The following is a 12,318-nucleotide window of genomic DNA, read 5'->3' as shown; positions in this document are numbered from 1 at the left end:
AATTAAATAATGTCTTCACTCATTATAGTCTTGAATACATTTTTGAATAGGATTTATCTGCTACTTTTCTTTCTCTACAATTTAACCTGTGCTTTGATTTAGCTCATCGGTACATGTGCTAAATATAAACATGAATTTTTATTTGAATTATATCTCATTTCTTCTCTCACCTGTCTAGGTCATCTATAATAGTGACATTGATGAAGCTGGTATTTTGGCCATTGACAAACGTCACTGAGCCGTTATTCAGGATGTAGTCGAGGTCAGGGGTTGCACTCAGGCCTGTAGAAGTGAACTGGGCTGAGACCAGTCCATATGAGCCTACTCTTCTCACCACTGGGATCAACACAGTGCCCGCATCCTCCTCAACTGTAAGAAAGAAAGCCACAAGACAACATGGATTTTATGGTAAATATTTGTTTTGATATCTTCTCTGTATCAAATGCTGTCATAGCATATTACTTTGTTTGCCTCGCTTGTTTATTTCACAAGATAGATTTCAAGTTGCGTTTATTTTTGACACTTACCTGTAATGTTGACATAATCCTGCCTGAACTCCAGGATACCCTCAGCATTGTCATTCTTTAGTATGACCACAGCAAGAGAAGAGATGTTGCCTATAGCTGGAGGCTGGTCCAGCTGGAGACCAGAGTCCCTCACCGTGTAGTCCACCGCACTGACCACCAGAGGGAGACACACAATAAGGAGTCAGACACGAAACCTTTGACAGTCATATCAACGCTAAATGAACTGAACAATCACTCAATTTGACAAACTTGTTAATTTACTCCAATTCATCAAGTTACTTTACCTGACATTGACTAGCTCCACTTCAGTGATGTTGAGCCAGAACATCTCAGTATCCTCTGGAAGACTGTCATCCTGGATGTGCAGCGTGACTAGTTGTGAGGTCTGGCCCGGGGTAAAGAGCAGTCGTCCCGAAGCTGGAGCGAAGTCCTCTCCACTGACCGCTGTGTTGCCCGACGTCTGATAGGTCACCCACACACTGCTCAGACTGCCTAAGAAGCGATTAACTGTCACATTCACCTGCAGTAAAGACGGCTGTGGGTTAGGTATGGATACACAACCTCATTTGTTAATGGGTCTACTCCACCATATAGCAGGTCTATATAGATATATGTATCAGTCTCATGTTTTTCAACTTGCCATTCCCTCCTCTTCGGACGCCCTGATCTGGTGCTGGGTGAAGGAGAACAGGCCATAGGGGTTGTCGCTAGCTGCCATAATAATCTTGGCATGCTTGGCTATAGGACTGATTTCCAGTCCAGAGGTGGCAGAGGTCAGAGTAAGCTGGTACTCACGGCGCTCTTCAGGAAGTTCATCATCCAGGGCCTGCCGTCATGATAGATATGACGGGGACATTTTTGAGGAGAGCACACAGAAAGGCATTATTATGATACATATGGGTCTGCATATGTGTGTTCTGCAGTGCATTGTCACACACACTATCTCTACCATCTATATTATGCTGTATACCTTCAGAATAATGGTGGCAGCAGACTGTCTGTCTCTCATCGTCACAGTGCCAGAGATCGCCTTAAACTCAGACACCACAGCTGGAGTGATATTCCAGTACACCTGGACCTCTCCAAACACACCTGGCCCTCGCGCAAGGCTGGGGTAATACACACACATATACACAAGGATTTTTCACATTAGATTCTTGATTAATAAACGGAGGCAGTGAAATGTAAAGCTCTGTCTTATTTGGTTTACTAGGTTAGTGATACAGTTTGATGTTTATCTCACCTGACCGCTGCACTGCCGTTGTAATCTCCCTGAGGTTCTCCAATGAGGATGTTCCTGGAGGACTCTTCTATTCCAATAATCCCCAGGGCTGCCTTGTCTGCCCTGATAGTGATTGTGGCCATGCCTAGAGGAGTACATGAAGAGACCAGGGTAGAGAAGACAGATGAGGATATGAATATTTCATCAATGACAGACAATACTCTACATTTCTGGTGATGTTTCTTCATAAGTACTGACCATTTAAGGGGTCGATGACAGCGCCACTCTCAGCAGGAAACAGTCGGACAGTGAAATGCTCATCTCCTTCCAGTGCAGTGTCAGCGAGGGCTCTAATCACAAACGTCTTCATGGACTCAGTCTGGAAAGTATGAAAAGCATAGCAGACTTCATGAATCAGTGCACTGTGCAGCACAGTACAGATAAAAGACGGAGCACTGCTCTCTGACAACACCCCTTTTGTTCTGTACCTCAGTGAAGATAAGAGTTCCATTCAAAGGTGAGAGGTCATCTGCGGCCTGGTCTTCCAGCTGCCACCCCAAAGTCACTGACCCCTCGCCTCCCGCACTACGCAGCACTGCTAGTGTCACCTCGGCACCAGGATCATCCACAAACTCTGGCTCACTGACAGTAATCTAAGAGGGGATTGAATAAAATGATTATTTGTGATATTGAAAAAGTAAAAACATTTAAGAAATCTTACTCTGCAGAATAGGTAGTTATAGACAAGTCGAGGATCACTGTGACATTATAAGGAGAAAGTCGTCTTTAAGTACACGGTGAGTCATTTTACACTCACCTCCAGTTCCTGAAACCCAAATTGTCCTAGAGGTGAGTCGTTGGGGGCGATGCCGATAGTTACAGAGGTCACTTCCCCGAGTCGAGCGCCACCAATCACACGCAGTAAATTCACTCTGAAGGTCTCCGAAGTCTCCACCCGTTCGTCATCCAAGATGGTGATGGCAATCGTAGCTTCGCTCTTAAAATAAGGACGGGGAAAGCTGTATGCAATAACCTGTAGACAGCAGTCACATCAATTGTTAATTTCAAATAAGGACAACTTGTTTATTTACCTGCCCATCTTGAAAGGTGGTGTTCCCAGACGTGGGGCTGAAATCGTTAAGATCAGCAGTGATTGGCTGAGCCTCCCAGTAGATGACCAGTCTTCCAGTCGTACCAGCGAGACGCACCACTGACAGTTGGAGGATGTTGTCTGGTGGAGGTATTTCATATGCCAGCACGCTTCCAGTGATATCCTGAACAAAATGTTTTGAAATAACGACTAATTAGGATTGAATATTATTAATAGTATGTGTCTCTATTGCATCAGTTGAGAAGTTGTTCCTCTTGAAACTCTCCAGGTACCAAACCAAAAGATATACATTCACATATCAACAATAAGATTGCATCTCTACCATGTTCACGTCCAAGTGGCAGTCACAGAAATGACCCTCGGCTCACCTCAGAAACATTGAACTGCAGAATCCCCCGGGGGTCATCATTCTCCTGGATGGTGACCTCTGCTACTTCCATACCAGGCGTCTTCACACTGGGCTGCCCCGCTCCCACTGAGCCTGTAATTAGCTCCACGCTGGTGATATTTACCAGGAAACTCTCTGCAAGCTCTGGGATGTCATCCTTAGAAAACACACATGTGCACGTACACTAAATAATAGAAAACACATACATGCTCTCTCTCTATTTTACAAACGCAGTCATTATGTATACTGCAAGGGTGAGAGAGAACGAGAGAAGAAGGGCAGGAGAACGGATAGTTTATAGGAAGTAAAGAGACAAGTAAGTCTTAGATTCATCCCTATAGTGACGCCTACACGCGGCATTTAAAGGCTAGAGTTTGAAAGTCACAGGGCTGGTTATTATATTATGCATTTCTTATCTTGAGGGAAAGAAACAGGAGTCCATCTGCAAAACCAGTCTGACTGGGCGTTAGTGTGGGAGGTGTAAAATAAAATTGTGGCTGAGATTATGCTAGATAGACAGATGGGGATTGATTGTTTGTATGCGCTCAGTCTTTTCTCTGTACCTGCTGTCTTGGTTCTACATGTTTAGTAGAGAAATGAACTCTTATGTTAGTAGAAGCTAAACATTAGTACTCAAGTGTATTTAATAAACCTTTCCATTGCTCTCTACACTCTCCTTACCGGTAGGATTGTGAGAGTGACAAGGGCTACAGTAGCACCGTTTATCATGATGATGGTGTTGTCTTTGGGGGTGTAGTCCTGTCCTGCAGTGGCCTGGTTGGATGGGGGCTGGTACAGAGCCGGCCTGGTCTGGTAATGGATTTCCACTTCACCTGAAGAGCCCTGCTCCCTCACTATAGAGAGAGTCACGTTGACTGGAACCCCTGTGGGTTGGGACAAAAGGGAGATTACATAAACCAATGTTAAAAAAAACAGGACTAAAATTAGATTTCCCAAAACGTTGTGTCATGGAATGCGAAAAATCACATAAAGTTTCTGGCATTTTGGGCAGACCTCCAACACACCGATTAAGACAAATCCTTAATTACTTCACATCCTGGAAATGACTGCAGATCTTAAAGTGTGATTACTGTAAAAGCTACTTAAAAAAGGTTGGTATTCAGCAATCCGCTTAACTTACCCAACTGTTTCAGGAACAAATAGGAAACAAATAGAGGGATATCTTTGAAAAGGTTAAAAATAATGTAAGCCGATTACAGTAAATAAGACTCCTCAGCACTGTGACCCATTAAAACACAGACAAATCATCACAAATGTATTTATTTCTTGCAATATAAAATCTACTCTTACTCTGTGGTTCTTGTGTTAGAGTAAACTGGGAGTCCAGATGCCATCCAATCACCCCGTAGGGAGAACCATTAGGTAGGATGGTGAGTAGAGCGTGTGCCCGCTGCTTGTCGATGGTTGCAGCCTGTCGCAGGTCCTGCAGCCCCACAGTGGTGACGTCCATGACGGCGATGGTGACACTCTCTCTCAGCTCTGGAACACCATCTGCTATCACAGTCAGTGAGATGATGGCCACCGACTGGCCCTCTGAAAACGTTACCTACGATATCAAAACAAATATGAACCTGATTGCACATTATTGTGAGGTTACGTTATAATTTTGCCATCGTTTATTTGGAGAGCATTTCATTTTCCAAACGTGCTGTCAATACATACAGTGATGTGTCGTAAGAATGAAAGGAGGGCAAGGTTGACTCACCACTCCTGAAGTGGGGTAAATGTCTGCCAGACTGCCGTTGGCAGCCCAGTGAACAGTCAGTCTGCCAAAAGTCCCCCTTTTCCTCTCCACACTGAGAGAAATCTGATTATTTTGCTCCAACTCCTCGACCTCCACAGATAGAGAATTCTGAAGAGAGGTAATGGCAATATATTTCTGTATTACAATAGTTTGTGGTAATGCTGAAACAGTAGACTTGAGATTATTCTGATATGCTTGAAGTACATTGAGCTTTAATAACATGGATGTAATAGACCACTTAACATGATGGACAAAGGCAGAAGCTGGGTAATGTCAAAATGTTTATCTGCTTACCTGAGCAAAGCCGATGACTCCATGGGCATCATCGTTGGTTGGGACAATGACAGTCACCTGACCACCAAATCCAATCTCTGCCCCGCCCTTTGGATTCTTCAGGCTGACCTGGAAGTACTCCTGCTCCTCGGGGACGTCATCATCTAAGATGTTCACTGCAATCTCAAGCTCGCTGTCACCTGGTGCAAAGTACAACTCCCCGAAACTGAATGTGAGACATAAAGAAAACAAAGCATGTGTTGTTTAACTTTAACGATTTGCTTTTCTGGCCATGAACTCTCATGTCTGTGACTTATGAAAACAATTTGGGTACCTGGGTATGAAATCAGACTGATTGGAGACAGAAGTGAATTCATAAACACTGGAGCTATTCTCCTCCTCCGAAGAAGCCAAGAGAGTCTTGGTGGTGTTAAGGGACGGGACCATGAGAGAGAAGAAGCTGATGGCCGGAGGGGCCCTCAAGATCACGGCGAGCAGGTTGACATCAGACCTCCAGGAGTAGAGTGATGAGCCATTTCTTCCAGCTAGCAGGACATAAGCTACGACGAAGAATCATATTTACAAGTAGTAAGTACAAAAACAGCTGAATACAAATGCTGCCATTACAAACAAAGCAGTGTATGGATGTTCTTACTTATCCCAGAAGAAGCAGTGAAGGGGTGAACAGAGGTGAGTCCTGGGTGAGGAATGGACTGATAAAGCTGTGGTGAAGGCTGCCCTGAGCTCCACTGTAACACCTCACAGGATGGAGAGAGACCTGGACAAAGATACAGGAAATCACAAAAAACACACACACACACACACACACACACTCTTTCATGCTAGAATAGCATGTTTGTGTTAAGCAAGGACTAGTTTGACTGACACACCCAAGACGGACAAATTACAACCTCTGAGTCCCGCTGTGGCTCTGCTCTGCTCCACACTGAGGTCTTTCCCGTAAAGCCACAACAGGTCTGAACCAAGAAAACTCACCACTTTTGCAGACGCAGAGGGATTATGTCTCATCAAAATATACAGAGCGTAGTATAAATATATGATCCGGCCTACATTGTAAGTTTTGTAAATGTTGTAAAGGGCTGTTTTGTCTGTAACAGACACAAAGTTTCTGTGTGCTTTCTAAAGTATCACCAATTTGTTTGTACTATCCTAACCAACATCTAACCACTGCGAAATCCACTAGAAAGTACACTGAGAGCACAACCACAGAAAATTGCATCTCGTTATTGCAAAAGAAACACAACTAGCCTCTAAGCATACTGCAGACTAAGTGCACTTGAGGCCACTTTTAAATATGTCTATATATCTGCACCACAGGCTCATACAATGTTGAATTCACAAGTTTTGTTTGACACATCAGTTACGTTCAAATGCAAAGAGATTGGCAGTAATTATTCAAATGTGCAATATAAACACAACAGCATTCATTAACATTATGTGACGTCAAAGCAAGACAGGTCACCTTCAATAACAACCAACAGAAGAGTGTCCTCTGCTCTTGTGGTGATGGTCTCCACCTGAATGGCTCTGCCGGTGACTTGGAGAGGCTGTGGATTCTGAAATCTTCCATTGGTCCATCGAAGCAGAAGACAGCTGACTGTCCGTCTGTCTATGCACGTTAACAGGTGGGGAACAGCTGCGCGAGTGAATGGAGTTACACTGAGGATGTTCTCTTCGAAGTCAAGAGTCTGGAGGAGGGTGAAGGAGCCTCCAGTCCACACAAAGATCTGAACCATGAAACAAACAAAACATTGAGTTCAGTCATATGAAGGCTTGACATTCCTCCAATAGGGAGCCTTTGCCTGCTTTCAATGATCTAGACATAACTGAGAACAAATAAAGATGTCTTTAAAGCCTCACCTGGCTTGATGCTATTAGATAATCTCTGCCTTCAGTGGAGAAGTGTTTCACATCCAGAGCTTCCACACCTAACGTTTGTTCCTAAAGAAACCAGATTGCCTCAAAATATGAAGATAATACAAGAAGGAGTTAAAGTAACGTGATAGTATTGTTGTACCGTGATTGGGTTTGTACTCACCAATGTGATATTGAGGTCCATGTGCAATTTGAAGATGCTGAGGTTGGCAGCAGGGGAGAAGGGAGGGCCACTATGTGTAATGCCTATGTAGGTAGAGCCATTCACTGCAAACCCCACACAAGAGCTTGGGTCCTGAATCCTAACAGACTGTAATGACCAAAAGAGAGACTTGTATGCTAACAATGTCCTTTGCTGTATATTAGCTTAATGCTCACTGCTAATCCAATTCCCACTCACAATAGGGACTTCATGTGCATGTTGAGACACAATGCTGTTGTTAGCCTTACCTCTACTGGCACAAGAACACCCTGCCATCGATAAAGAGTGGCCGAGGTGTGGGAGGCTCCAACAATGGGCCTCCTGTCCAGCCTCATAGCCAGGAAGGAAGGCCCTTCGGGAAGGGAGCACCATGAAGAGGTGGGGTTGTTCTCAAAGCTCTGGTACACACCCATCACTGAGAGGGGACCCACTAGAAGGAGAAAAAGAAGAATCATAATTGCTTTGCTCATTGGGAGGAAAGGGGATTCAAAAGACAACAGAAGAACTGAGGGGAATGAATCAGTGTTCAGGAAGCTTGAGTGGCTTTGAGTTGAGACATTTATTGGTCTCACCAGAGGCAATAGCTGTGCCCGACTGCGTCTCCCATTCCACACTAACAGCTGAGTCCAGACCATTACTGCGAGACACGGTGAGGAAGACCGCTCGGCCATCCTCCTCAGCAACCACTTCTGTGTTAGTTCTGTACAAAATAAACGCCCCCACTTTAAATTAGTTTTTGCATATTTGTGCCCTTGTGTACATATGACATGAGTTTCTAAGCTTGAGATCCTTTGGTACAACTGCATTGAGACCTGTTTATAGTAGGTCCGATGCGGAACAAGCCAGAAGGAGCCAAGTTCTCCAGGATGGTGATGAAGGTTTGGAGTTGGTCACCCATCCGTGCGCCTCCTGTTGGGCTGGACAGGGTCACTGTGAAGGTTTCATTCGCTTCAGGCTCAGCATCCAGCACTGCCCAGATCTCCAGCATCTGAAATATAATGCAACACACATGTTTTCTCATGTATGTGTTTGACTGCTGTAAAGCCAGTAACAACGTACCTTCCACTCACCTTAAATCTGACTCCGTCCTCTAGCACCACAAAGCCTTGTGCTGGCATCAAGTCGCCCTCTGCTACACTGCCGTTGGCATCAGTAATAGTAAATTGAACAGTTATGGTGCCAAATGTGCCTTCCTCAGGGTTCCGAATCACGTACAGGGTGGCCACGCTCTCACTCAGCCCTGACACGGATGTGGGCTCCTTCAATAAGAGATGCTCGCTGGTGTTAAAGGATATGACACCATGTCCATCGTCACTCGCCAAGATATTCACGGTGGCTGTAACAGAACAGAAAGATGTAATATCATAGCTACGCACAGCATGGGTAGATGAACATATATCAGCTATCAATTCTAATAAACGTAACAGTAATTGTATAATACTAATAGTTTTGTGCAAAAGCAGAACAATACGTTTATTACAGTCTCCACCATATTACACAGTTTCCAGTGTAATGTGTGGTGTTTCAGTTTCTTTAACAGCCATGACGCAACATTAATTCATAGAAGTAGAACACAAGAGTCTTGTATCATTGCGTATGATGCCTAACTTGTTTTTCCATTGTAAGTAATACTGTACACAACAAGGTGCTCTTATGTTCTTCATACACCAGGTCACCTCGTTGTGTACTGTTACCTTTAAACTGCACCGCTTACTGTAGACAATTATTGTTAATAAATGTCTATTGAATTCTATTCTGCCCTCGTATCTACCTGTGGTATTGGCGCCCAGCTCCAGCCCAGAGGAAGGCTCAGACAGGATGAGCTGGAATCTCTCAGCTCCCTCTGGAATGGCGTCATCGATGATCTGCACTTCTACAAACTTATGCCTTTCGCCATCAACAAAATGGAGCATCTGAGTAGACAGAGGTGTTGTTTTTTAGTTTAAACACTTCACGCTACTACATGTCTGTGAAGACTCTCAGTCAACCTTTTGGCTCTCATCCAAAAGGTTTCTTCAGTTCATCTTTTTCTTCGGTTCATGTTTTCGATGACATTCACACTACTACCATATTATGTGATGTACTGTGTAAGCATGCACGTGTGGGTGCTGTGATTTTGTGTGCATGGCTGACCGTTTCACTGGTGTTGTAGTCCAGTCCCTGTTGAGCTTCTAGGTTCTGAGCATAGAAGAAGAGAGAGACGTTTCCATACGTCCCCTTGTTCCTGTAGGCCACTAGAGTCAGTACTTCTATTGTTTCATTCACTTCAAACCTGGAAACCAGAACATATTTCAATGAGGAAAACTATTAGAGCATCTACAAAATCAACACAAGAAATGTGTTATTATTTTTAAGTGCATTACTTACATGGTGTTTGTCCATTCAATGACTCCTCTAATTCCATCGTTAGCAGCAATGCTAACCTCTGCCACCAAACCCTTGGTGTCTGGGGAAAAAAACATACAAAGTGGAAACATATGACCTTTAGATTGTCAAGTGTTTATTATGAGTGTAGTTAAAAGTTTAGCATTGGCGTCAGCGCTGACTTTAGGGCTGTGACTACAGTGCAAGCACCAACAACATAATGAGAAAGAGGAAACTGTAGAGGATCTAACTTCTGTCATGGCACATTTGCGCGAAGGATTACAGCTAAGAAGCGTCTCCTGTAAGTGGCTTGGAAGGCTGAGCGGCAAAGACTTTTGGGTGGACTGATTTATGACCCCCCTGAATAGTCTTCTCCAATTCACTCTATGGCCAAGACACTGGGAGGCCAGCGACGGGTTTAGTTTGGCTTTCTCTCTCCTCACCACACAGTGCTACTCGGCTCCCACCAAATCCCCAGGCTTCCTCAATCATGGAAAGCATCAATCTCACCATCCAAGCCACATAATGACTGCTGCCAAGAGAGCGGCTGTGTGTTTACTGTGAGTCTCCACGCAAAAGGCCGATAGTATTCTGGGAGCCTGCTGCTGTGCCTGTAGTATTCCGTCTACTCATCACTTTCTAAAGTTACTCATTCATAAATTGAAATGTGGTCTGGATTATGAAAAAGCAGTAGCAGTAACTACCAAGCTCATCCATTGTGCATGTTGACACTTAACTACAATATTTTAGCTTATCGTACCATACAGGAATAATGTACATCAAACTACATGAGGCAAAGCATGAGAACATCTGAATGTGTATTTTACCTGGCAATGTGCAATACACAACCTCTACTCATCAAGCAGAGCAAATGGAGATACATTATGAACAGAAATGAAGGGAAGTGATTTCATAAAATGGGAAAAAAGAGCAAAGTACATCAGAAAAAAGTGGAATAAACGGAGAAACAACGACGGAAATCAACCAAGAATTGTACAAGTAACTTGACACTGTAATAGCACAACTGTCTACGATGGCCAACACCGATCAAATAAATGTAGTAACGGAAAATCACCTCTACGCTGCTAGATTGCTACATACCTAGTTGGGGAACAGTGGCAAGAGTCGTGATGAGTACTGCTGATGTTATGTTGACCAGGAAGAACTCCCGCAACTCAGGAATGTCGTCCTAATGAAACAAATAGGGAAAAAAATAACTTTTTAAACAAATCTGCTTCAAGGAAGTAGAACTTGGGTCAGAGAATAAAAGCTAAACACCCGTCTGCTCTAACCTATTGTCTTAGGTATTGATGGAAGACAAAATGGAACAAAGCCAAGGTCTTTACCTCCAGTATGGTGACAGGGATGGCGACAGAAGTCTGTCCATCCTGAAGGATTACAGAACCAGTACCAGAGATGAAGTCTTGTCCCGGGTCAGCGAGAGCACCCTCCACCTGGGACATGTCTTGCAGAGAACCTCTTAGAACTTCATAGGTGATATTCACTGCTCCTGTATACAAACATTTAGGTATGATGGAATCAATAACTTAAAAGGGAACCCATTCCTTCAGTACACGTTTCTGTGCTCACACTTGGCCCACTGACCTGAGGCTCCAAACTCTCTGTTGATGTAGATGTTTATAGTTCGGTCCCGTTCCTCTGTGGTCACCCTAAGGGATGACGGGGCGATGGTCAGCAGCCCATAGGGCTCATCGCTGGTGTCCACAGTAAGCACCGCCTCGCTGCCCTGAACATCCAGAGCAGCATGACCTGTCACCACAACACCTGTGTGGAAGTCAGGGGAATGTTAATCAGTGTAAGAATTCTGATTTTGAGGTATTTGTGGTTTCATGCACATTCATCGCTCACAAAGATACGACGCGCAGATGCATTACCAAACGTTTGTATGTTGGACAAAGCAACTTTGTATTCATCTTTGTTCTCTGGTGTGGCATCATCCAGAAGCTGCAGGACTATGGTGCCATTTAGTTCTCCCTGTAGGAGACACACCGCAAATACATATTTACTCCCGGAGGCAACAAATAACAGCTTTTCCATTTTAATTCAATCTATTTCCGTTTGCCCCTCACAGAACAACAATAACAACATGCTGATCTGTACCAAAGTTCAATGATCTCCATCTAGTATTTACCTCAGTAAAGACAAGTGTGCCTGAGGTTTGGGTGAAGGTCCGTGGTACGAGGGGCCCTTGTACAGTCCAGTCCACAGTGACATTACCCAGACCTGGAGCTGTTCTCAACACTGATAAGGACAGCCTCTCGCCTGTAATATGAAATATAAGTTTAAATGTTTGTAAAGATGTTTACATTCATGGACTTCTAATGTGAATTGTTTTTCTTATACTGTAGATGCCAGTGGAGGCAACTCAAGGTCTCTAATTGTATGGATTATACTCGGGGAGACTTCAACCGCTCATGCATACATAAATTCAAGATAATGACAGACAGCCACAGAGCCCACCTGTTGCTACATGCTGCCATTACTATGAGTGCATTCCCTTACGTTTGCACTCATACATAATTAGGACACATCTCTAGTGACAGGGGGTG

General features: G+C 44.1%; 1 protein-coding gene across 1 annotated transcript in view; it reads right to left on the bottom strand.

Annotated features, from left to right (window-relative positions):
- Positions 1–12,318, bottom strand: part of adgrv1 (adhesion G protein-coupled receptor V1) — an 88,859-nt gene that overhangs the window by 52,142 nt on the left and 24,399 nt on the right. The window contains 32 exon segments of the mRNA XM_029440497.1: positions 171–369; positions 528–676; positions 812–1,047; positions 1,168–1,353; positions 1,498–1,636; positions 1,771–1,894; positions 2,008–2,128; positions 2,238–2,402; positions 2,567–2,746; positions 2,841–3,023; positions 3,229–3,405; positions 3,930–4,132; positions 4,560–4,815; positions 4,975–5,121; positions 5,308–5,512; positions 5,621–5,846; positions 5,942–6,064; positions 6,770–7,034; positions 7,168–7,248; positions 7,346–7,492; positions 7,633–7,814; positions 7,957–8,084; positions 8,197–8,372; positions 8,455–8,720; positions 9,156–9,297; positions 9,518–9,656; positions 9,752–9,830; positions 10,850–10,937; positions 11,095–11,258; positions 11,354–11,533; positions 11,644–11,743; positions 11,901–12,031. Of these exon segments, the coding sequence (XP_029296357.1) occupies positions 171–369; positions 528–676; positions 812–1,047; positions 1,168–1,353; positions 1,498–1,636; positions 1,771–1,894; positions 2,008–2,128; positions 2,238–2,402; positions 2,567–2,746; positions 2,841–3,023; positions 3,229–3,405; positions 3,930–4,132; positions 4,560–4,815; positions 4,975–5,121; positions 5,308–5,512; positions 5,621–5,846; positions 5,942–6,064; positions 6,770–7,034; positions 7,168–7,248; positions 7,346–7,492; positions 7,633–7,814; positions 7,957–8,084; positions 8,197–8,372; positions 8,455–8,720; positions 9,156–9,297; positions 9,518–9,656; positions 9,752–9,830; positions 10,850–10,937; positions 11,095–11,258; positions 11,354–11,533; positions 11,644–11,743; positions 11,901–12,031 (5,287 nt within the window).

Source organism: Cottoperca gobio, chromosome 9 (genome assembly GCF_900634415.1).
Source record: "Cottoperca gobio chromosome 9, fCotGob3.1, whole genome shotgun sequence".
NCBI lineage: Eukaryota > Metazoa > Chordata > Actinopteri > Perciformes > Bovichtidae > Cottoperca > Cottoperca gobio.
Note: the sequence above shows the minus strand (reverse complement) of the source record. Positions and strands in the feature narration are given on the sequence as shown.